The 25863-nt window shown below is 37.0% G+C and overlaps 1 protein-coding gene across 2 annotated transcripts in view; it reads left to right on the forward strand.

Annotated features, from left to right (window-relative positions):
- mbpa (myelin basic protein a) overlaps positions 1-24183 on the forward strand; it is a 33408-nt gene extending 9225 nt beyond the window's left edge. The window contains exons 2-6 of one of the 2 annotated variants that reach the window (XM_088601275.1): positions 7828-7941; positions 8778-8810; positions 9566-9598; positions 13389-13511; positions 22656-24183. In XM_088601275.1, coding sequence (XP_088457401.1) covers positions 7828-7941; positions 8778-8810; positions 9566-9598; positions 13389-13511; positions 22656-22697 — 345 coding nt within the window. In that variant the 3' untranslated portion in view covers positions 22698-24183. The remainder of the gene's footprint in view (positions 1-7827; positions 7942-8777; positions 8811-9565; positions 9599-13388; positions 13512-22655) is intronic. The other variant, XM_088601276.1, reaches the window with a different exon arrangement.
- The last annotated feature ends 1680 nt before the right edge of the window (positions 24184-25863 follow it).

Here is a 25863-nt window from a genome sequence, read left to right on the forward strand (position 1 = left end):
CCTGAGCCTGTCAGTAGTGGCTTGGACGCCTTCACCCTTCTCAAGACAGTGTCAGAGTATGTGTCCTTGAGGTGGGCTGAGGAGAAGTTGCAGTTACTCCTGCAAATCACCAGTAGACTGACAACAGCTGACTCAACCCGGGATGTGGAACAGAATGAAGTATCGACCTGAATACAGACTGAACGAGAAAGAAGCAGTAAGTCACAAATACTTTTAATGATAAAAAAACACGGAGCCTGGGTCAAGAGCTATGAAACTTAATGGAAACCCAGATTAGAAAGGAAAACAGAAAAATGAGTGAGTGAAGAACTGTACCCAAAAACTCCTAACACATTTTGCTTACTTATTTGTTGTTCCTAAATGTGTACATCTTAGAATGTGTGCTCATTCAATTTGACCTTTTTTAAAATTATGGCTCTAAGTAACAAAACATGGCTAAAGCAGTTTTCATGTTCTTATTGCTGTAAGGAAAAGTCTGTGTTTTTGGAATTCCAGTGTGTGCATTCTGCTGGCACATTAAAATAATAAGAGAATCAGTAAAGCAATTAAAAAAAAATAAAAATGTTATAGATTCTGAAGTTCAACAATGAGCATTTCAGTTTTTAATGACAATAAATCTAATTAAAAACATGAAAAATGTGGTGTGAGTAATCTCAATCTTCCATCACATATAATTTTGTTAATGCCAAATATTCCACCTCACTGTAAGAAAAAATGCAAAACATTTCAGTCCTTTAGTCCAAAACTCATTTAACAACATGTATTTTGAAAAAAAAGGAATGACAGCTACTGAAGTGAGTTGTTTCATGAAAATTTATAAATGGAGAAATAAACTCAACATACAATGGCTGGTCTAATGTCTTTATTAGCACAGAACAATAAGGATCAGGTCAATAAGGTCAAATCCACTACAAAGCCTTCAGATACAATGTCACTTAAAACAAAGACACATGCAGACTTGAACACGTCTCCAGTTAAGGCAGATATATTGCATGGATTGTACCCCTGCCCCCTTTAAACTACTGTATATCAAAGACTGCATTTTGTAAATGGTTATGACACTGCAAATGTCCACAGGAGAAATACAGTACATAGGCACATTATAGCATTGCAGGCAGTGCTCACATTAATAATTATTTACAATGTGATTTCATACATTCCTTCTGTTATCAAACTACTGTATGTTTCCAGAACATTTTTCAGCCTCTTTTTTGAAAATCTTATAGTTCAGGAGAGAAAAATAAAATTAGCACATGAAATGAAATATTTTTTTTAATCTTTCTAGCGCAGAAAAATTTTCATGCACAGGCTTATGTATATTTGCAAAGTGGCGTTAATATAAGAAATAAAAACTCAGATGTCTTGGAATTTTTTAACGATTATGGCTTTAAACAGGTATAATTAGGCACAGTACAGTCTGTGTTCTCTGAAATAGAAAACATCAGAAAGTTCATCAACATATTCATTTAGTATGCTTCTTTTTAATAATGTCTAATAAATTATTCAATGATTATCCTGTATATATATATCCTGAATTCTACAGAGTCACTGCCTATGTCTTGTAATTGTCTACCTCAGGCTTTTGACTGCGAGTCAGATTTTCTCTGTTCATTTCCTGAGTTTTATTAAATAAGCAAACAAATGGGGAGATACTTTGACTCTGTGTTGATAGAACCTTAGGAACAGTGCATGGGATTCCAAACCCTGGTCTTGTGGGACCCCTGTGTCTGCTGGTTTTAACCAAGCTGTTAATAAACAGTGCTAACTGAGACCTTTAACTTATCTACTGTACTTGCTTATGTACAGTAGATGCTTTCGGTTTTCTGGTTTTGACTTAGTCCTTGTTTTGCTTTTTTAAATGGACTTCTACTGTATTTTGATTCCTACAACATCAATGTAAATATCAGTATGCAGTCTCTTAAATTGTTCAAGGGTTTTTCTCACTTATTTCTAAGAAACACTTGGTAGGTAATGAATTTATGATGAACGGTTACAGGTGGGAGTGACATAACATTCCCGTAAAGAGTTTTTTTTAATTCGGCAGAGGTCCAGTTGGTTTCATTTCGGATAACACACATGAAAGAGGGGATCATTGGAACTAAGAATTCAGTACATAGCTGATACCAATTACAATCCTTTCTATGTTTTTAAGACCAGAAAGCAAATTTAAAATATGTGCTGCAAAAAGAAGAATTGATATCAATTCGTTGGTGATTAAGAACCCAGCTATAACATACTGTATTATAGAACAAAGAAGGCCAGGATGAAGACTTAAAGCCACATTTTTAGTTCCTTCTGACCACACCAAAAAGCAGAACAGCATGTGTATATTTTGTGAGTAACCTTTTGTTATTTCCTAGACTGGTAAAGATTATTTCAAGGCATTCATTTAATATTCTTAATTTAAAAAAAATGTGCAAACTATAAGGACTGCTATGTCACTGTATAAACTGCATTTGCATTCCTGTTGGTATAACTTCAAATAAGAAGTTCTGGCATATCTGACGATCTTTTAAGATATTTTCCATTTATGAAATATAGATTCATTTAAATTAGCAATGATGAATCTTGAACACAATTTGTCTTTCTGATAAGAAAATTATTTGGAAAAATTACCATGTGTCATCAGTCTGCCTGCCTGAAGGAAAATCCATCTTCTTTTGTCATTCTATCAGAAATAATCTGATGGCAGTGTAATGAAGTCCTCCTGGAAAGCTGCCTTACAAAGAAATAGAAGTCACCAAAAATAAATGAGTATCCTTGTGGTGCACATTCTGCATTTAAATTGTTTAGCACACCTTGGCTCTTGGCATGAGTTGGCATGAGTTTAAAAAGGATTAGCTTTGGTTAATTCAAGCTTAGTAACAGCTGTAACTTGTGGTAACATATTATGCCTCTTTGGCATATCAGTATAATGAAAAAATATTTAAATTCTGGCTACAATAGTTGTTGAAGGTAATGAATAGTCCTCTGGTACCTGAAAGGTTACACTCCATCAAAACACGTTTTCTGTAACATTTCTTTCAATTCCATGAGTATCTTGGACGAGGAGGTCTTCTGGAATGGGAGATTTCAGCATTTTCCAGGTTTGAATGGGAGATGTCTTTTTCTGAACCAGGCTCAGTGCTCCTTGGAAAAAATGGTTCTATGATCGAAAAAGTCTCACTCAGACAAATGCTGTATTCACCACATTTGCTTTCTTCTGCGTGGCTTAAGAAATGGTCAAGCATAGGCTTCCTATTAACTAATAAAAAATGTTTTGAACACTCATTTCTAAAAAACTGAGTGTTGTGAGAGTACTATGCCCACAACAACAACTGAGCTCCCCCTTCATCATCTTCACTTCCCTTATTTCAGACACCTCTTTACTAACACACGGAAAAGTTGGCATCAAACTAATAATACCATGTAATAAACCTTTTTTTCAGTTAAAGTTAATTCAAAAGGTTGATTGATTGATTGGACCATTTTTAAGGATGTTCGAAATGTCAGAAAAATATTATGTGCATTTGTATGCTCTTTGTCTGGACAAAATCAGAAATCCAGATCATTCCTGGCACAAAATGTGTAATACGGATTCCTGGGACAGTGCAGATGTGTTGAATGATCGTCAGGAAGAGTGACAAGTCAAACTATGACAATTGAGTTTTGCTGTCTTGATGGCATTGTAGTGAAGTTTTAGCCAGGTTGGCCACAGTGGGCTATGTCCATATCCATGTTTTCAGGAAGTGTGGTTGTACCTTGGATTGTATTAACTATGCATCCGGCATCTCCCAATGCCCTAATCCCTCAGCTTCCACAGCTAGCCGACAAGCACACCACTTCAAACGGCCAGCCTCCTGTCATGGGGAATTCAACACTATTGGGAATCCTGACCCTAACAGTCTCATCCTACAATACAAGACTTGATATGCTCAGTGCAAAGGAACCTCTGAGCACGATAGGAGTATCCTTATGGGTGATAGCGCCCCAGGTCATATACTGTATATTAGCTGAACTGCAAAGATGGAAAGGGATGTACTTCAGTACACAACATAGCCGTTGCCCAGTCACTCACTGGACTTACTAACCAGAGTGAGCTGTCCTTAACTACTCCATATGAAAGTATATTATTTCAACCCAAATAGTTCACAGGCTCTAATACAGATTTTGCGCTTGAACTGGACTGTCATCAACAGAACAGGGTTGCTGCTGTCCCATTCCATGCAGGTTTGTAAATGCATTGCTGCAGTCTGCAAGTAATGAGACAACATACTAACCTCACGCCCACAGGGTGTGTGTATGTGTGGTATAAAATATACTTAAGTTTTTCACTTAAAGATTTAGTACAAATTCTATAACAATAAAAAAACTCCTTAATTCAATTGTATCTGTGTATTAAAGGTTTAATTCCAAACCACTTATAAAGTGAGAAAGAACCTTGAAAATGATGGACCAAGACGAATGCAGACATTTCCATGCTCACAGATGAAGCAGAGGAAACCATGGAGTCTTCTGTTTCCCATAGAGTCTGCTCTCAAGTGCCTATTGATTAGGCATCAGATTCAAGGCTGGTGAACTTTGTTGCATTTACTGGCACATAGCCCTTTCCATCTGTTTATTTTTCTAAAGAAATTTCTGATGATGTGAAGGAGTTTAACCTATTGACATGTTTGAGAAAATAGTCTCTGCCTTTGATTCATTTTTCTGAGTAGCAGAGTTTGCTATTACAACTCCTGCATGTTGATGATTTACAATAGGTGATATGGCATGTCATATATAATTTGTTTCCCTGCAAATTGTGCTCTAGGAATGAGATGAGTGAACAGCAGAGGTATTGTGAAACAACTACCCTTGCTTCCACAGTTTCAAATAAAGTAATTCTCAGAACAGTTTTTAAATAACCTGCATAACATACAGGTTACTCCAAATGTATTCTAGAATTCTACAATTGTGTGAAAATTAATATAAAATCTAATCAGACAACCTTGTCCTGCCATTGTTCCAAAGAAAAGCAATAACATTATGGATCTAGCCTGTGATTTGAGGTTTCCCTCGGCAGTTTAAAATTTAAGGAGTTGCTGTGGCATTGCAAAAAATGTCTTTAAACTCAATGAAATCTAAGTAAATACAATACCTTATCCAATTAAGCAAATTCTATGCAGGTTTAGTTGCTTATATATTTTTTTCATTAAATATAAGTGAGGTGATATATAGACTGATGTTCAAATTAAGTACAGCGCTGGGGTTTCATTGATTTAATAAAATGTGACCTATTTTGTTATCACTAAAAAATACTTAATCAACACAATTGCTCGTTTTTTAAATAAGTAGTATTATGTATGTGCCCAATTAGATGTTGATGAAAAATGTAGACTGATGTATTGTCATCATTATAACGTGTCCCAAGTAAAACTCGACATGCTCTTTACTAAACATGCACAGTTAAAGTTCACAGAATGTAGCTCTTTCTGCAAGGACTTATAAATTAATTCAGAATCTGCACCTCAATGCAGTGCTCATTAATGCGGGACTTAATGAATCACTTTCCTCTGTGCCTGACAAAAGGGAAGCTCAGCTCCCAGACATTAACTAAAGACAGCTGATTGATAAGTATGCCAATTTGGGAATATTAGCAAATATATCAACCGTAGATGATCCATTATATTTTTCCTTCCAGACATCTATTAAAGCCTGCGATTATCTAGAAATTGGAATTTAATTTAATTCAATAAACACCTGGCCTTTTCATGTACTGATGTTTGGGAAAAGGTCACATAAGATTCTTATTAAAAAATTTAACAAGGTGTGTTAGAATAATACTAAATGTGTCACAGAAGGTGACTATTCCTTAGGCAATTCCCAGCTCTGGGTACCCAGTATTTTGGTGTACTGTAGCTATCCGCTGAGCTGTGTAAAAGCTGGGCATGGCCATGAACTAAGAAAGACCTGTGCTCATCACATCTGTATAGACAACTGACAGCTAAGATTAATAAATCATGTTCAGTGAATGTGCAGTATATGTAATACTGTATGTGGATACAGCATTACTACAATACATTTTTAAAGAGTAGCATACGTTTTGGTGGCTTTATTTTCTAAGCAAATTGCTTTAACCAACGTACTGTATTTTGGAAGGAGATACAATAGTTACATTGTGTCTTTTGACACAACTATAACATTTAAAAGTAGTTCCCATCTCCACTATTGACCCACTGTTTTACTCTGTGAACATTACTCAACCTCGCTGTACCAGATGAAGTGTGGAATTCACAAGTGATACAGCAGCAATTTCTGAAGGCGCTGGTTGCCATCTGGTTGCTTTTACTGTGTAAAACTGCATCTGTTAAATGACTTCACCTGTCTGTAATTCTAGCGCATAGACCAAACAAGGTTCGTTTTGATTCTCAACTTGCCTCATGGATATTAGTCCAAATTACTGTCTCCTCTTATCATTTGGATGCATTTAAATTCATTAGGAGACACCCTGGCAAAGAGAGAACAGAAAGTAGATGTCTAAAAGAATAGATTGGATGAGAAAAAGTGACACTGACTGAGAGGTGATAGGGACTTTCACAAGGTTTTAAATAGCATCTCTCCAGCAATATCTGATCTGTTGCTAGAGAAGGAAAAAAACATTGTGGCTTCATTTTTAATGAACACTTTTTTCACCTTTTCACCTTCACCTTCTTCTGTCTTTCCTATTGCCACTGTCACAGGTTTTCAGGTATGGTTTAATCAAATATGGAGGCCACCCACTGTTCTTCTCACACTGTCTTTCTGTGCTACAGTATGAATGAGTTTCCCCATTATTGGGAGAATGTTCAGTGCTTAGTCGTTGCCATCAGGAAGAGTAGGACAGGCTGCAAAATCCCATCAGATCTGCTGGTCTGTCTTCCTATGGAAGTACTTACTTGTGCCCATATGGTTATATCTGTCATCCTATTGCTTTGAAATTAAGAAAAACTACAGTTTTGTGACTTTAGTAATAATCTGTCAAACTGGGAGATAATCCATCCATCCATTTTCTAAACATTTTATCTAATACAGGGTTACATGGAAGCCAGAGCCTATCACAGCAAACACAAAATAGGGTACACCCTGGACAAAATGCCAGTTTATCACAGGATACACTTTGACAGAGACACACGTGCACACACTCTCACAAGGCCCGATCTACCTTTGGTATGCCTTTGGACTGTGGCAGGAAACCAGAAAGCCCAGAGAAAACCCCTGGAAACATGGGGAGAAGTTAAAAACTCCACACAAATAGCATCTCAGGTCTGGATTTGATCCTAGGGCCACAGGGATGTGAGGCAGCAATGCTAACCACTGTGCCACCATGCCACCCTGAAGGAGGTAATACTCCAGTTTAAAAACAGTGCCCAACTAACATGTTATTTAAGGACTTATTGGCATCATTTGCACTAACTAAACAATAAAATCCTGAATCGCCAGTAAGCTGACAAAGCTTCATCATTAGTGTACAAAGTGCATGAAGATGAGTAACTCTGCATATGACTCTTAAATGAGTATTTGTTTCTTGACTAAGACTGCATACGGCGGTCTTTCAGTGTAAATCAGACACATATTTGGGACGTGAAATTTGTTCTGTCTGCATGGTTGTCACATCATGCCAGGATGAGTTGGGAATTTTACACATCCTTAATGACAAGACCAGTACCACATGTGCTGATTCTTCTTTTCACATCTCTGGTAAAAAAAGTCGGAATTTTACTGCCTCCCTTCTACCCCAAATCTGCATAAAGCTTCACTGAATCCATAACCGGGTGCAGAGCACTACGAGTTCTCCGCATTTTGAAACCGACCTTGAGATTTCTTTCACAGGGCTCAATGAGAAGCAGCCATTTGGGATCTTCACCTCAGAGGCCTCCACAGCAGTCCGGGGCCCATGCCAGACCTGGGGATGACAACCCTGTAGTGCACTTCTTTAAAACCATTGTAAGTACTTGCTGAGGGATTTCAAAGTCCTTTAGAAGTTGGAGATAATAACAGGAAGGTGGCAATTTTACTTTTTAAGAGATCAGTTGAAGCCTTCGACAACTATACAATTGTGCACCAAACATATTTGAAGGCTCAAAAATATGAGAGGTAAAAATCATGAGGCTGATTTAATCATGTTCCTTAAATTAATAAACCGTGTAGTGCTGTTGTTACTGTCTAAAATCGTCTGGGCTTGCCAAATCCTGCAGAAATGCCTTCCCACAATTCCCACAATTCAGAAGTTGAAGCAGTTTCTCACTTCTTTTCCTGATCTGCTGGGCTGTGGGGTTGCTGGTACATAATAAGTCTTCTCCTATACCTTATGTCAAGCTGTTTGGGATCCTTCTGGATAATAAGCACTTTATAAATGTAAGCTATTTTTATTAGTATTATTATTGTTACTTGTCATAGTATTATAATAAATGACAGCAACAATAACATTGCAAAATAAAATTAACACCACGTTTGTGCTGTATGGTTGTCCTGGATGCCAATATCTAACAACAGAGGCAATTTATCATTTTGATGGTGACACTCGGAGGCAAGTGTTTGAATATATTATGGTTATTTTAACCTTACTTTCAGCAGGGTTCTATAATTGTATAATTCTTCTCTTTCTGTTTTCTTTGTTAATGTAACAGAGAAAATTATAGGGAACTCGGAATCACAACTGCTTATGAAGCTTTTAAGTACGGTTTCAGGTGACAGCATCACAACATCCTGTGAGAGAAAATAATGTCAGAGGTTACCGAAAAATTGCTCATAAAGCAATTTCTTTTTTCTTCTTTTCTAAGGTGTCTCCTAGGACTCCACCACCTCCTCCCAAGGTAAGAGCACTGATTAATTTCAACATGCGATGCTGGAGTTTCTCCAGTCATATTAGTTTTGAAATATGGAACACAGGCTATCCAAGGGGAGTGGTAGAACATAAGTCATGTGTTTTACAGCACAGCCGTTTCAATTATTTTTCTTGCTGCAGCTGCTGCGGTAGCTCATGGTCTCTCTGTCTTCTGAACTAGCATGTGTTAATCCCTAGCGGCTCAGCAGAAATTAATCTTCCTAGGCGGCCGTTTCACTGCTGAAGCTGCAGCGGCATCGAGCAGTCCTGGAGTTTTGTGGAGACGAGAAGTAAAAACTGGAAAATACTGGAATATCCTTGCCAAAACTCACAATATTACGGAGAAATTATATATGCTGTACATAAGCATTCAAAATTGAATATGGAATGATACTTTTTTAAATTACAATTAATATTGTAATTTAACTTGTGGATCCAAATGACCAATTCCCATTCATTTGCAAAGGTAAAATACCTGAGTGTACTGGTAAGATCCTGAGATCCTGATCCTTATTTTATTGCTACCCTAATGCTTTCCAAACATTTCTTTGAAGGTGTGAAGGACCTGGAGCCACCTTGCTGTTCTCAGATAATGTCTTTGATGTGTGCTTGTAGTACATTGTTTTGTTTGTGCTGGATCAACCCTCCCTTAGAACAACTGTGTACCATTGTGCTGACTTATGTCCACCATTATTTCTTGGAGATGAACCTTCATGACCCTGTCTCTGTCTCTTGCATGTCCAGGGCAGAGGACTGTCCCTCTCCAGATTAGGATGGGTAGGTGATAAAAAAGCCACTCTCTACTCATTCATAGGCTTCTACGTCACTGGGGCATCTGTGCATAGCCACCATCTCTTCTCTTGATTTCTTCCAGTGTTTTTCACACCCAGGAGCTTCTGCTGAACTTTATTTTCTTTTCATCCTTTCTTCAGCACATTTCCTTGCTTGTTTTCCTTTGCCTCACTGATTCCTCAGTAGCTGCTTCTTCCACAGTTTGTAATTTAATTATGTAACCACTCAGACAAAAGTCCAAGATGGGAGGAGGGGGAAATGGGCTCTGTTCCGTATCCCTGGAGGTAATGTAGCTTTAACAGTGTAAGTTTTTTTTTCATACTCTGCATGCCATCTTTAATATGTCTTCATCCATTTATTTTGGAATTTGTGAGATTTCCATTTAATGTAACATTATATTTAAGAAATTCTCAATTTCTTTGCAAAAACATTGGACACAATAAATGCATGAATATGCTTAATTAATATGCATCACAGAGGAAATCTAATGGTAAGTTATTAAAGGACTTATGGTTAACCAATGAAAAAAAAAATGTTTAAGCAGACATACTTGCAAGTGAATTGTACTTGATTTTTACTTAAATTTGTAAGTGTGTGGTTGTCTTGCCTTGGTAAAAAAATTCCCGAATTTGCCTGCTGGCTGTTATTGATGTTGCAGGCCATTGCAGAAACCCAACTACAGTACCATTCTATTCATATCCCTCAGTCCAAAGACACTTCTCTTCTCTGGCCAAAACATTAGAAATACCCACTGAATAACCCATCAGGTCACTGTAAGCAGTCAGAACAGTAAATAGGATGCAAACAGGAGTGTTGCACCTGGTTACTGAAATAATCCCATCCTGTTTTGTTCTTGTTGGATCACCTTCATCTGAGGGTAGGATGTGGGTAATGGTGTGTGGGATTGGATTGCACATTCCACTAGTTCTGCAGGGCTTTAGTAGAATTGAAATATGGGTATTGATCTGGCCAGGAAGGTGATGGAAATTGGTTTGATGCTCTAAGTGACAAACACTCCTCACCTGTCACTAGGGGAGCTCTTAAATATTTTGTCCAAGCAGAGTCTGAACACTGATGGAGTTCATTTTTTGGATAACTCAGAAAGCTAATTGAATTTTTAAACACTGCATCAATAAATCAGATTCAGTGCTTTGACTTTCACTTTTAAGAAATTCATCCATATTAAACAAGTGCACTGATCCTGTTTGACAGTAGTCCGTGTACCAGAATAGGGTATAACTCCTTGTTTTGGAAGCTTATTCACAGATAAATGCTTTGCTGTTTCATTTTTTGGTCCCATTCTATTTTACGTTTAAACTTCACAGTTTCCTATTAACAATTCCAGAAATGTTAGTTTTTGCTTTATCAAAGAATGTTGATTGGTCTTTGGCTAACACATTTGGGAAGAGACCCAAACATATTAAAAAACATTAAATTAAATTCCGTGCGTCATATTCACCCGTGCTTACCCAGTACATTAAAAAAGACACAGCTGATTCAAGTCTCTCAAAACTTTGCAAAAAGTAACATGGTATTATAAATACACACATGGAAACAGATAGAAGTATTGATATTGATATTCTATACATTTAATTGATAACTCATGTCTACTGTATAAAGTATAAAGTATTTTTACTAGCTTCTGATTTCAATTTTTTTCAAGTTTTGTTACAGTTTTTTTAAAATCATTATGAAAAAAGAGACTTAAATTACCATAGCGCATTAATATACTTAACAGTGTAATAACAATTTGTTTGTTTTGCTATTAGTTTTAACCACATTTAACCATTAGCCTGTTAGTCATTATGTCCATTTGAAAAACCGGTCACTTTACAATGACAGAAGTAGGAGTTAGGTTCTTCGTTTTTTTAAAAACATATTTAATTTGAGTGTAAAGTAGCAGTTAGGACTCAGGACTCAGAACTGTGAGACTATGGGTTTGGGTCCCTTCTGTGGATACTTTTGTGGTACCTTGGGCAAGGTACTTTATCCCAGGTGCTTTAGTTAACCCAACTTTATAAATGGGCACCTTCTTTGCACATGAGTAACTCTGCTGGACTAGTGTCCAATCCAGTGGGGGGAATCACAAACTCTCAGTCCCCTAGACACTATAGCAGCCTCTGGCCAGATGAGCGTTTATTAAAACAACCTGCTGTCAGGCCTCTTAATCACGCTTAATGTTATGATTTTATAATTCCAAACACATTGTAAGCGTTTGACGACATCTTCAGCTTTTAACATAGATTTAATTATTTTCATTCCAAAAAGACTTCAGTTAAGCATTAACAGCTCCATTTTCCTGTTAAATGATTTCAAAATATACTGGCGAAAAAGGATTTTAACATATTGTCTTGGAAACACACTTTACACTTTCATAAAAGTTTAATAATTCTGTATCCACAATATCCTCTGTTACTTTGAGATTGTTATGTTGAGGATGTACAGTAGTGCCACTCTTCGGTGGAAACTGATGCATACAACACAGTAAGTACTGTATGTTTTGATCATCGTTAGTGTTTAAATCTGATTTGATATCAAATGGTCCAATGTTCAGGTCCAGCTCAGTATTGATGGCACCTGACCAATGGGGTTTATTTATAGGCTTGCTGTCTGGATTTAAGTGACAAACTAATTTCCATCGAGCCACTAAATGTTCTTTGCAACTCTGAAGCCAACTGATTTTTTTTTTTTTTCATTTACTTATATTTTTCAATTGAGGTGATTTTTGCAATGCCTGAAGTTGGATGGAAGTCTTGTACACAATTCAGACATACTCTAATTTACTAACATAAGCAGAAGAAAGTATTTACACCTTGGTACTTGCTATGCCAAAAAGGGAGCTCCGTAAATTGGGGAGAACTGAAGGAATGATATTCGACCACATATCTACATCCAAAAAGAGACTTATTTATTTTTTAAAGAAAATGCAACTTTACTAAATTAGATGCTGACTGTGACAGCAGCACTTTGAGACTGGAGACCTGGAGTTTCTCCCCAGAAGCTATCTCAAATACTGCATTCAGTGGCTTCAAAACTTGATTGTCATGAAAGAATGAGTCATGAAGCGACACAGTCTCCATGTATTCCTTAAGAAAACATGCATCTTACGTTCTGAGCAAGCTTGAATTTCTGGAGGTTTCCATTCTTTGAAAAGCTGTGTTTCAAAACTAAGATGTCAGAAAGAGAATAATGCCTGTACATTTTTATGCAATACATATTTTTTGACAAAGGAATGAAAATAAAATATGTATCTTTGTAGTTTCTGTGCAGGTGTCCAATACAGCACCATGCATAGAAATGAAATTTTACTGTATGATGCAACATTTTTTTTTCCATTTTATCCTGCAGAATTCTGTCATAACTGCAAAGGTTTATAACTTCTGCCTGTCCATAGTTTCTAAAACTACTGATTCATGTTAAAGTATTTTTTACTTTTTTGCTATCAACAGGGATTCGAATACAAGTCGCAGAGTGCAGCAAATCCACCCATTCAAATTTAATTCTCTATTTTTATTTAAATCTCATAAGGAATCTCTCAATCTCATTAATTGATTGATGATTTCCCTTTAGCCAATATCAGTAATGCGACTTATTTATTCCCTTGTACAGCACTCTACAGCTGATGGGCAAAATTCCTCACTGTGATGTTAATACACTGTTCAGCCCCATTGTATTTTACTTTCTCTATTCTTTATCCCACAGTTATTCATTTTCTATAGACACGCAGCCTGTAGTGGTGCTTAATTACAGATAATTACTGGAGTTCTCCTTGCAGGGAGCTGATGGGCAGAAGCAGCCAGTGCAGCCAAGATTTCTTGAGGCAACAAGATCTCCTCACAAAGGGCACAAGGACCGGAGAGGAGAAGGCCAAGGAACTCTTTCCAAAATCTTCAAACTGGTAAAGCATATTCTTTTTCACTAAAAAAATATATGAAGCTCCTATATTTTTGCTCACTTTCTCTATTCTAACTCTGTCTGTAGTTCATCTAGAATTCTTCTGAAAACACTGTCAAACAAAATGAGGTTTTTAAAGAATTCATAGTCACTTTTGTTCAAATCAGAATACATTGTGAAAGGGATTTATAGTAACATAGTAAAGTTCCAACAAAACAGTTCCCATTGGCTGTGACAAAACAGGGATAACCCAACATCTGCCATCTTGAGTCTTCTCCAAATGTCTGCAAATGGATGCAACAACATTGAGTAGAGAGATTGTCAGTGAGTAGAGGACATTAATGTACTTTCTGGCAAGTTACATTGATGTATTATTGGCATCTGAACTGTCCTGTACTGTAGCTAACCAGTTAAATAAGGTAGAAATAATCTGATTTCAAATGTTAAAAATGATATTTTTCTCTCAATCAATAGTTGATAAAATCATTGCAGTCTAGATAATCTAATTACTCCTGTTTTCAAGGATGGGATGACAAATAATTATCACTTTTTTTTCTAATTACTGTGCTAGTTTTAGATTTCTCAAAGTATTACACACACTAACTGTCACAGAAGATGCACTTGTCCAAACCAATCTTCTTCGACAGACCACAGGTCAACACTGATGACACCTAATTCTCATCCTACTTTAAAGGTTGCTTTATTGAACTTTATATTGACACAAGTTTATAATAAACTGAAATATATTATTCCCAACTGAAAGCAGTCAAGACTGAAGATTACTACACACTGCTTACAGATTGTAGTATTTCATCATGTTGACCCCAACACCTGTAGTGTGGATCTCAACACACCACTCAGAGCTCTGCAGTCCACTGGATCAGTAGGTCAAGCTGGTCCTGACAGATGGCCTGAGATTTTACAAAGCAGAAACCGTTTGCAGCAGATCCAGGTGCTGACATTCACATAACAGAGTGAAAAGTAACTGTTGTGGATCTAACACCGGTCTTGACCTATTTTAACTTACCACAAAGACAGATGAATAATGTCTAATTTAACTGGAGGGAGGATGTGCACAAGGTCATAAATGCTTTCTTCTCCCAAACTCTGCTTTTTTGTTCTTGTTGTTTTCTTTTTATACAACCTTGGTTACAGTTACCGCTCAGGAGCCTTATCACCTCAGATATCTCGATGTTTTCTGTTAGTAGCTTGGTTTGCGTGCCTGTCTGAAATGTCATCGTGTTTCAGCTGCACGTCATGAGTGTGGGTTTTGATGTTTTGGAGAGAGGAAGCTATATGAGCTCTAACTACCTTGAGCAAAATTCTCTCTCACTTTAACTGTTTCCTTTGAAGTCATTCCTGGCTTATTCTTATATATCTTGGATATTCAAATATTGTATCCAGGAGACCACGGTTTAAATTGTATTTAATCGTAATAATTAAGACCCACAACTACCCCATAAGCAAAACTATTTTAATAATATTCCTTTAAACCTGGTAATCAAGAATTTAATTAATATGATAGCAGACCTTTAACTGTTCTTGGTCCATCAAACCTTTGTTTACTTTCCTTGTCTTTTGTAAATATTTACACATTCTAATTTGGATCTAAAGATGGTTGAAGAACAGAATATTTCTTCATTTATTGAATTATAATTTAACTGTCTCTGTCAGAGGCCTGTGCTGAGGGATTTAATCAACTGAATCCGTCAATAAAATGCTGTGCTCTTTTCAGTTATTAAACACAAACAATTATGAAATTAAACTAAGCCTGAACTAACCCTGTATATCATCTCTTCTTTTAAAACATTTGACTTTGGCTATGAAGTTGTTTCATGCCATTATGAATCTACCTTTAAATAGAAAATAAAAGACTGTCTTTTGTTAGTAATTTACAGTCTGTAGAAAACATACAATAGTCCCATTTGTTTTGCAATTTAAATCCTTGTTCAGCCAGGCTCCAAAACTTTGAGATCCATCATACTGCGAACTCCTGAGATGTGCTTTTCCATTTTTCATTTATGGAACTCTGCCAGTATCATCTCTTGCTGCCTCTCGGAGTGCCATTGTGCTGTGGAGTTAAAAGTACAGTTGATCCCAAAGAGGTCTTGCCTCAGTCCAGGGTGTGTGTACCAGTGATTTCAGTGATTTGATTCTGTATGATTCTAAGGCTCAGAGAAATCTCAACCCGAGGAGCAATGCTTATTGTCAGTATATTAACTGTGTCTAAGTTTTAGATCTGCTGTTCATGGACTACATCTTTATTTATGATAAAAACATTCCCTTGTCCCTTCCCTCAGTTTCTAGATGCTTTCAAATCCTAGTACAAGATTTAAAAATATGCATGAAAATTAAACGTGAATGATAATAAATATTTAGTTTTATATGCCTTTGAATGTAGCTTTATTTCTCCATCCTTCCTACGATACATTCCTTTACATATCATTCTCTGATCATCTGATTTGATTCCAAGAAAAAAGAGGTGCTCAACACTGATGTTTTAACTTCTGGCTTAAGGTTGAGGTTTACTTAAAATATTTTTTGATGGTTTAAAATATTTTTTAAAATTAAAAGTGGTCATGAAATAAACTCTCAGTTTTATGAGATTTTGTAAATTGGTAAAATCTCATAAAAAGTAAAAAAGGTGCTTCTAATCTGAACAGAAGACACAACAAGCAATTTTCTGAGTTATAAAGTACAATTCTATAGATTTACTCTACTATGAACATGCTGAATATCTTAGTGAGTTATCTGTACCAACTCAGAACAAAAACATTGAAACAATCAAGGACAAAACTATTTTATTGTATTTCTATAGCACTTTTCATCCCAAAGAATTCCAGAGCATATTGTACAAAGGAGAGGACTCATTTCTTCCACCTCTGATCTGCAGCCCTCACTTTAGTACTGAACAGCTTCCCCAATGCACAACCGATCAGGATTTCTAGCTAGGACACCATTAGCACCTGTACTTTATGGAACAGTACCATGGGATCCATGCTGAACAAATAGTCAGCCTAAAAGGTCATAGCATCCTGACCCTGAATGGGTAAAAAAAAGTTCACATCTTTACTTCTGCAGCTGGCCCAAACTGAGCCTAGATCAAGAATTTGTAAAGTTGCTGAAACTGTCTTAACGCTGAAAAGGCTGAGCTATTGGATGATCCTGTGTCTTTGTAGGAGCTAAAGGCGGCTGCTTGATCTGTACACAAGTAAAATTGTTGAGGGCCTAGATGTCACTAAGTTGTGTTGTTGCTGGTTGTTTGGGATAAAATACTCTCTTCATGATCCCTATTTCACTCTCATCAAAGACCTTGAACAAATACATTCTATTTAAACCAATTTCATTTGAAGTACTGTACTGTAAGTGACAGCGGAGGAACTTGATGACAACCTGTCAATAGATTATACAATACAAACCCTTTACATAGGCATGAAAGCAGTTTGAATCTGTCTTTACTTCCGTCTCATCCTGTTTTACTGTACAGTATGAGGTGCATTTGGATAGTTGTGGTAGATTTTGTTGACATTTGCTTAGGACTGGTTGATACCATGATGAAATACTCAGCAGTACTTTTATTTTTAGAAGAAGCCAAGGAGTGTTACACAAATTTGTAAGAAACATATCTTTTTTTAACATATTGTTAGTTGATATTTTTTCCACTTTAATACAAGTCAGCATCATTATTGTTCTGGTACATTCTGAACCCTACCAATACTTAGGCAAAGCTGAGCAGTGTTACAGAGAATATAAGAAAAGATATGATTCAGGTGAATTTACCGGGTGTCTGTGGCCGGATATTTTTATATACTTTTTTAATGTTGCTTACCCACTGCTGTGTGCTCCTAGCTGATCCAACCATGGTGGAGTCTGCTTTGCAAGCTGCAAAAACCACGCTTGTGGTTCATAGCAGCAACAGAAGAAAATCAGGTGTTTCTGTGTTAGGTATCCCATGGAGAAAAAAAATAGAGATGCAAAGAACAAACACTTTGCTTTGCCAAAGGTTAGAAAAGGTTAATCAATAGCAATAACCAATAAATGTCAAGCAAAATCTATGGTGAAGCCTGAAAACAGCATTTTATTTTATTCTAGAACACACTAGAATGAGATCCATCATGATTTCTTTACCTGGTCTGATCATCAGGGAGAGCAATGAGAGAAGACAGGCTAGGGAGGTGAAGGAATGGAACATTATTCTGAGCTGTGGCCATTGTACGAACATGTTTGGTCTGACAAGATACTTGATCAACAAATCGTCGGGTTGCTTATGTGACACCTTGTTGTTGTTGTTGTTTTTTAACCCTAGCCCTAATCTTTTACTTTTTTCAAAATGCACTTTTAAAAGTTTATTTTATGTTGCCTTTGACTTAGCAAAATCCTATTAATAACACTGTATTAGTATGAAAGAGTCAAATACTAGGAGAGTTTAAGATACAAATCCTAAGAGTCTGATGATTTTGTATCAAATGCCCTTTGGGAAGCATGAGATGCTTTTCATAGAAAACTGGCTTTAAACAGGAATACCCCAGCTTTAAAAAGGGGGAAAAAAAGAAAGTGTAGTCTTAACAGATTCTGACTGATAGTAAATATTGATTTAGAAAAGGTACAGTAGGTTTTGCTTGCTGTTAATGCTCTTTGAACAAGCTTTGTCATGGATAGACACAAAATATCACACATATGTTATGGTGTATTTCAATTTTCAGCAATCTTTCCTTTTGGATTAAGAACAAGTTAATGGAAAGAAACCAGAAAGCAAAGACAATGTTCAAATTAGAGTGAGGTAATTAGTGGAGTACCACATGGATTTGTATTAGGATCACTGTTTTGCCTCATTTATATTCCTAATCTAGATGCTGGTATAGAAATGACTTAAACAAAAGGATTAATAAGCTATAAAGGAGATTTGTAAGACTAAGACTAACTTCAGGACTGAGCAACACCTGGTAGACATTTCACGTATACGTGCAAAGTGTTGCATGCTGTTGGCATACACAAATTCTAAATCTAACAGTCATGGTTGCTAAGGCAATGCGTCACCCTTAATTCAGGGCTCCACCTCCACATTGAACACTCTCGCATAATGCCACAAAATATTTCAGTACATATGAGACTTTCAGGAATGTAATTGGAAACATCAAGTTCTTATGCGTCACTGACAGAGCTATTGTTCTCTATAGTTCTGACCTTTTTTCAGTTTAGTAAAGTCAGCTAACTTTCAAATTTGTTTCTTAAAAGGACAAAGACGTTCAAAAAAGCCCTTGATAAAACTTTATATTCCCCAGGCAAGGGGTGCTGTCTCTGAATATTAAGTATAGCACAACAGGCATTTGTTTTTAGTAACTGTGGATTGATGGGAAAATAATGAACGGTCTCAAGCGTCAAATGCTACACAAGCATAACCTTAAGTATGAGAGCCAAGTCAGTACTAATCAATAGAATTGTATTTGGCAGTGTCTTATGCATGGACATCTTTCAGTCACAGTCAGAGACCTCATCAAGCATGACAGTGTGCATCTCCATCACAAATTAGAATGCTGTCTTTTCTAGAAGGACAGCACACTACCATTTAGAAGCCTGGGGGTGGCACATTCTACTACATTTAATACTGCTTTATGTGATTCAAAGACTGGTCAAAAGGCTGGACAGATTACATTCTGTTGTGTGGCCTGTACCAGATTATACAAATACAGTAGAAGTAATAGTATTAATTTCCTTGGCTGCTGACTTAATTCAAGTTCCATTAAAATTAGTAACCTAATTATATTGTGCATAATGGCATACTTGAAATTCACAGATGAATGGAAGAAAAAGATGTACTATATAGTCCATTGTTCATGAATGTAGTTTATTGCATTGCAGGACATATCTATTAAAAAATTAAACACTGGAAGGAACAGTGTAGGCAACCACAGTAAATGAGGTTTGGGATAACAATGTTATACACCAGAATGGAAACAAAGCAGTGTGACTTCGGACACAATATACTGTAAGTTGTGTTGGACACATTGCTTGCGCTCTGAGCTTATGTAGAGCACTGCTGGTAATGACAGTGGCTGGAACAAATAGGTTTTAATGGTGGTTAGCAGTGGAGGCAACTGAAATTCTGGGTAGTAGTCAAAGAAGATATTGATTAGGAGAATTAACTTCAGGCAAACAAAGTTTAAATATTTGTTGTTTTTCTGTCTTTGTGTTGCATGACACATTACACACTATACAATGTTAGAGAGATAAAAGGGAAAAATGCCTCTTGCCATTTAGTGTGATATTTGCATTTAGTATCAAGATGAGAACTAAATTTCCCAGACACTTTTTTGAGCATATAGTGCATCAGTGAGGAAACACTGCTGTCCCCAGATTTGAAATCTTAACATAAACTGATACCAATTACCAGAAAATGTAAACTGTATTAGTAAGAATTTAGGCACAAAGTTGAACGCCTGTTTGTCAGTGACAGAAAACAATAACTTTTGGTTATGTGGTACATCACGAAGCTTTTTGCAAAAACTAGACTGAGATGAATCCAGAAGTGTTAGGCAATTTAAAATATTTTAACTCACTTTAAATTTGAGATGAAGTGATTGATCAACCAGATTGGAAAGAGAGACAGATTGCTCAACCATTACATGTAGGTGAAGAAGCTGGGCTTTCCTGAAGCAAAGCTTTATGCTGTGATTGAAGTCGCTTAGTGTTCAGGGAAATGGAGAACACTGATGAGCTGAATAGCATGTTCTAGTCATACAGCGTAAAGGAAAAGATATCCACTAGATCCTTTCATAAAGCATTGTGCTAGTAATTCCAAAGTAGCTCCCAGCCCCAGACTTTTCTGGCCCATGTGGTGGAGACTAATGGCCCGTTTCCCCATTGAGAGAAAGCATGCTCTAGTGGGACTCTGATTGGTCATTGATTTCTAGTGCAAGGTAAATGGTGTGTTATGATGTGCTGAAAGTCCTACTCTAGTCACATGTTTTCAGCTTGTAATACAGGACAAAGCAAGGCTTTCGGCATCAAGGATGGATAACTCCAATACTCGGAACCCATGAGACAATCTGGTTTTCATTCCACTGCGAATCATGAAGATTTAATTGAGCTGTTCAGTCAGATAAGACGGCAGGTGCTTTCTATTTGTAACTGATTAAGACCTAAAAATAAAGGTGTATTTTTTATGTCTGAATCAGTTGCTAACTGAAAGGTACTTGTTTATCCTGCAGTAGTTCAGCATTCAAAGGTTGTTCATCTCTGGGACAGAAGATGAAAAGTGTGTCCAGCGATGCTGAGAATTTAAACTGCACCCCATCCGGGGAGGCCAGTATTCTTGGTAGATTGTACTGTAATCTTCTTCTTGACACTGCAGAAACTGGGATGAGCTCCTGTCTCGTGAGTTACTAAGGTTTGTCAAGGACTTCAACCTCAACCAGGTTATACTAAAATCATGCTTCAAAAAAGGACAAATATTGCACAAGTCCGCACCATGAAAATAATCAACAAGATCAACTTATTAACTTACCTAACTTTATTAGTCCTGCCAATCTGAAAATATTAAGCTCAATTCCACTTCAGGCATAGATGCATTATATCATTTTATTTACGCTGTACTGAATTACTACAGTTAACAGATACAGATATGAAAAATAAAATGCAAAGTGTTTACACATACCGTTAAACTGAGAAGCTCCCTGCTGGAGGATCTGTCTGGTTTAAATCTAGATAGTCATCTGTGATCAGAGTTTTTGGAAATATTGTGAAGGTGTGGTGTCAGATATTGGATATCTCATAATCATCAGACCCCTGTCACCAGCCTTTTATCAATGGAAGTTAGGCTCCATTCCACACAGGAGTACTGCTACAGTATGTGTCTATCTCACTTGCTTAGGTAATAGCATGATTGAGGTAACTAGTGAGTATCTCTGAAAACATTGTGGAATCAAGTTGGACAAACATTAGTGCCTGTTCTGAAAATCAATACTATTCCAATATCCCAAAAAAACCCCGAAAATATTTAAAATCCACAGTGCTTGAAAGGTTTCTAGATTTTATATGGTCTATATACTGTAGATCTTTGTTTGCAAACAATATTCAATTTTCAGAACACAGCAATACAGCAATGTATATATTTTAACACCAGAAATGGAAGATTTTAAAAGAAGCTTTTCGTTTCTATAAGGATGGCTGTTCGGGGCTGAGTCCTTATCACACAGCACATGTGCACCCTGGTGAGCTTATCTTTGAGCACACAGAGACTTGCAAATGAGGAGACCCAAGTGAGTTAGGAAAGGCAAGACTGATTTCCGAGGAGGACAGGGTCAGTTGCTCCCTCACACCATTCCTAATCAATATTCAGAAAAACAAATTCTCTGTGGACTTACAGAGAGCAAATTGCTGCACCAACCCACGGCCGCATACAGTATGTTGCTGGAAAGCATGTTAATTTTGAAAGGACAGACTTCTGCTTAATTCCCGTTTTTCTTCAGTCAGCACAAGCAGAAACACATCCCTTCTGCAGGCACAAACTAGAATATTTTAGCATTACCAGTCTTAATCTAATCACTATCAAAAATAAGTAATGATTTTGTTTGTAGATAAACAAGACCTGCACCAGGCAAAATGAAAATGTGGGAAAACAAAATGTAATCTCTTGATATACTGTATACATTTACAAGTCTGTTTAAACTGGAAAATTCTTTTTTTACCCTGGAGGGCAGAGCCTGTTGTTTTTGCTTCTGTTTGCTAAGCAAAGCAGTTGTAGCCTTCCTAATCAAAACATTTATTTAAAGCTTAAAAGGCATGGCAAAGGAACATGGGAACAGGCTGTACACTCTCACAACATGTGAATCAGCCTACTAATTACTGCATTGCTATTTTCAAAGAGGAGAGAACAAAAAGTCACAACAAGTCTCTGAACTGAAATTAAGAAAGGTTACAAACAAAAAGAGGCCATTAGATCCATCTTGAAAACTAGTTCATGGATGTGTATTTCAAATGTGAAGGACCTGATATAGTACATAATGAAAAACGGGAGGAGTATATTAAGTAAATCTGTGCACTTAATGGTCATACTGTAAATATAAAAAGACACTTGATGAGTTTCTCAGGTGATCACTGAGGGCTTATTTACGCACAATTTACCTGTGTTTTTTTTTCTCGTTTGCAGGGTGGAAAGGATAGCCGATCTGGATCTCCCTCCAAACGTTGAATTAGCCCCTTTGAATTTCTGAAAGAGGTTAATGGGGGAAAAAAAATTAAATCCTCTGCTTGATAAATTAACTCCCTGCCAGGCTTAAAGCATATTAATACAAACTCGCTGCATTTTTTCTAGATAGCAACACAATCTCTTATTACCTGCTGAGATTTCAATGCAGTCATCATCTGTGAGAACTGGCGAAGTGGTCAAGGGGCCTCTGCACAAGCTCTGCCTGCCAGGATTCTTTGTGCAACTCCAAGCCCTCCATTTGTCTGCAGCACTAACACTGGCTGGATCACACTGACAGGCAATTTTTTTTTTTTTCCCGGTGGCGCTGAGGGATGTTTCTCATGCTATTGTCACAGCATTTTGTTCAGCTGCTCCAATGCGAAATTATATATCCAAGCGGTCTGCCACTTTAAGTCATGGAGACAGCCAGTTAACATCATTTACTGGGACTGTTTCTAGGAATCTGTTTAGTTTTATAAAGTGTTTTTAATGGCTGCATAGCTTCACATTCATCACAAAAAACAATAATAGTAGTACTATACTTCAGCAACTTCTATTATTTTTTTAATTGTTTTTCAAAGGCAAAGAGCAGACCACTTTGCATTGCATAGAGGCCTTTCTGGAGGTGCTGATCTCTTAATTTTAGAGCAGAGTGTGGCAGTAAACGTTGAGGGGGAAAACTGTGATGCTACTGTGAAGGTTGTAACCTACCACTTGTAACTGGCAACATCATGTAATATCTATCACGTTCTAATACACTTACATGTACCTTTTTTTTTTTTTACAAAAACTGTGATTAATAAAATTTAGATACTTAAATGTTAACTGTATTAAATCGGTCTGGTGCTGGTATTTATCCAGACACGTTTTAAAACTCACTGAATGCTCTTCTGAATTGCACTGTTTCTGCTACTGAAATGAACATCGTTTCATATGCCTTGGGCTGTCCTCCTCTCCTATTATTCTATATGCTTTTTATTTATGTGAGCGCTGCACAAAATAAAAGTTAATAAAAAACAGCAAGCTGACGCAAAAGCCATTTTGTATTGACCAAAAATAGAGTGCCGTGATGATGTTGTAAATTTGTTTGTGTAGAAGCAGTAGTGCTGTCCTGTGATTAACTGCCTAGACATTTCTTTATTGTTATTCTCATTGTCTCCAAACCCACATGAAGAAGGTAAGCCTGAATTATAGAGAAGTGTAACTGGAAGTCGTTGAAAGTCCTGAGGAAAATGAAAAAAAGCCTGGTTGATGAATTGCATGAACTCTGCTGCAAAAACTGCTGATGCCCCTTGGATCCAGGAGTTTTCCTGGCTTTCTCAGAATATGCTTTTTGTAATACATAACATACTTGTGATCCCTACCCTCCTGTTTCCCCCCAATTGTGTTGTAGTTTCTGTGGATGAATGTAAGTTTGAATTTTGAACCATTGTAAATGTCAATAAATTACTTGCCTTTTAACGTGAAATAAAATGTGCATTAGAAGTTTCTTCTGCCTTTCTTTACACAAGCTGTTGAGATTGGACATATATTTTAATGTGTTTCTAAAGGGCTCAAGAGGTTGTCACTGTAACCAACACTTAAAAAAATAACATGAACATGTTACAAATTGAATTGAAATCATCTGAAATTATTCTTATTTGCTAGCAGAAGGACGATCAAGATCAATCACAAATTTACTCGACTGGCTTATTTATAGGATGTGAGGAACATAGATAAGTATGGAATCAGGAACTTAGGGAATGGCAGAACAGCATGGTAAACATGCTGCTCAGAAGCTGCTATTACAATAACGGGTGTTGATTACAGTAGTTTGATTTTAATTATTTCGATTTTGTCCCTTCCAACATGTACGCTGTCTTGAGCCTGTTGCTTGCTGGGATAGGTTCTGCATCTCCCGCAACTCTGAGTTTGAAGAAGCAGATAGAAAATGGATGGATAACTTAGATTTTGAGGTTTCCTATTGTAAAAAGCTCCATGTTATGTTTGACTGGCCTTCCATCGGTCCACCACAGTAGCCCACAGTCATCTCTATATCTGCTAAGCTAGTGTTCCAGTTGAACACTAGACTTTACTTGCAAAAAGACTAAAAAAACAATCTTATTTTTATGGTTATCAAATAATGGATCTAGAACACTGTACAGTACATGCATCCACCCATGATCAGTGCCACTTCAAGTGAAGGATTTAAATTAGGCAGAGATGGCTGACATCTTCTTTAGAAGATGAAGCCTGCACTGTTAACTCTAACAAACTGTTTCTTCCCTGGCTTCAGTACTATTAAGGACAAAAATCAAACTTTACCCTCTCTTTTATCTGCATTTGCATCACAATAAAAGCAGATGTAGAGACGAGCCTTCTTTGGAGGTGAAGGTGGAATGAATGGCAGAGAGAAGAGAGGACAAAAGGAAAATCACACTGGATGCACTACAGCAGTCCAGCCTGATGGTACAATCAACTATTGGTTAAAAAAAACACATGTTCGTGTAAAGGTGAATTCTATGCTTGCTAACATTCTTACAGTAGAGACAATGAAGTGTTTGTTTGGCTTGTCCTTTGAACGTTTCCACATTTCTCAACCTCAGATTCAAAACTCACATCTTCATGTATTATAATATTTGTGGCTGTCACAATAGCACAGTTTTGACATTTGCAAGGGTTTGGTGCAGAGAAACATTATGAATAGCCAAATTCACATATAACCAACACAGGGAGAGAGGCTCACTCACTAGCTGCCAGTTGTGCAGATACAGTAAATTGAAAGATGTGCTCAACAACAGTGGTGGGTTTTGGCTCGGTTTCATTCCTCTCTTGTCTTCTTCCATACAAGACCCCGTTGACTAGACCGAATTGCTAATGCAAAGTATTGTATTTCACCAAGTTCCAAAGAGCAGAGGATATAAGCACAACGTGACAAACGTGAAAGACTGCTCCGAAGCTTTGATCAGCCCCCAAACATTGGCAGACCTTTACTACTCTTAAAGTTTGATATTCTAACTCTGAAAAATAACATGTACACACAAAACCCACCGCTGTTGTGCATTGAGGACTAAAACAAAGCAAAGCAGTGTAAGAACTACTTCTTATAGAAGGAGGCCCTTCTCTTCCCATAACCGTACTGAACTGCATGCTGGCTGAACTCCTCTGAAGAATGCAGGTGCTCTTCTGC

Source organism: Lepisosteus platostomus, chromosome 12 (assembly GCF_059453375.1).
Source record: "Lepisosteus platostomus isolate fLepPlt1 chromosome 12, fLepPlt1.hap1, whole genome shotgun sequence".
NCBI classification, from domain to species: Eukaryota; Metazoa; Chordata; class Actinopteri; order Semionotiformes; family Lepisosteidae; genus Lepisosteus; species Lepisosteus platostomus.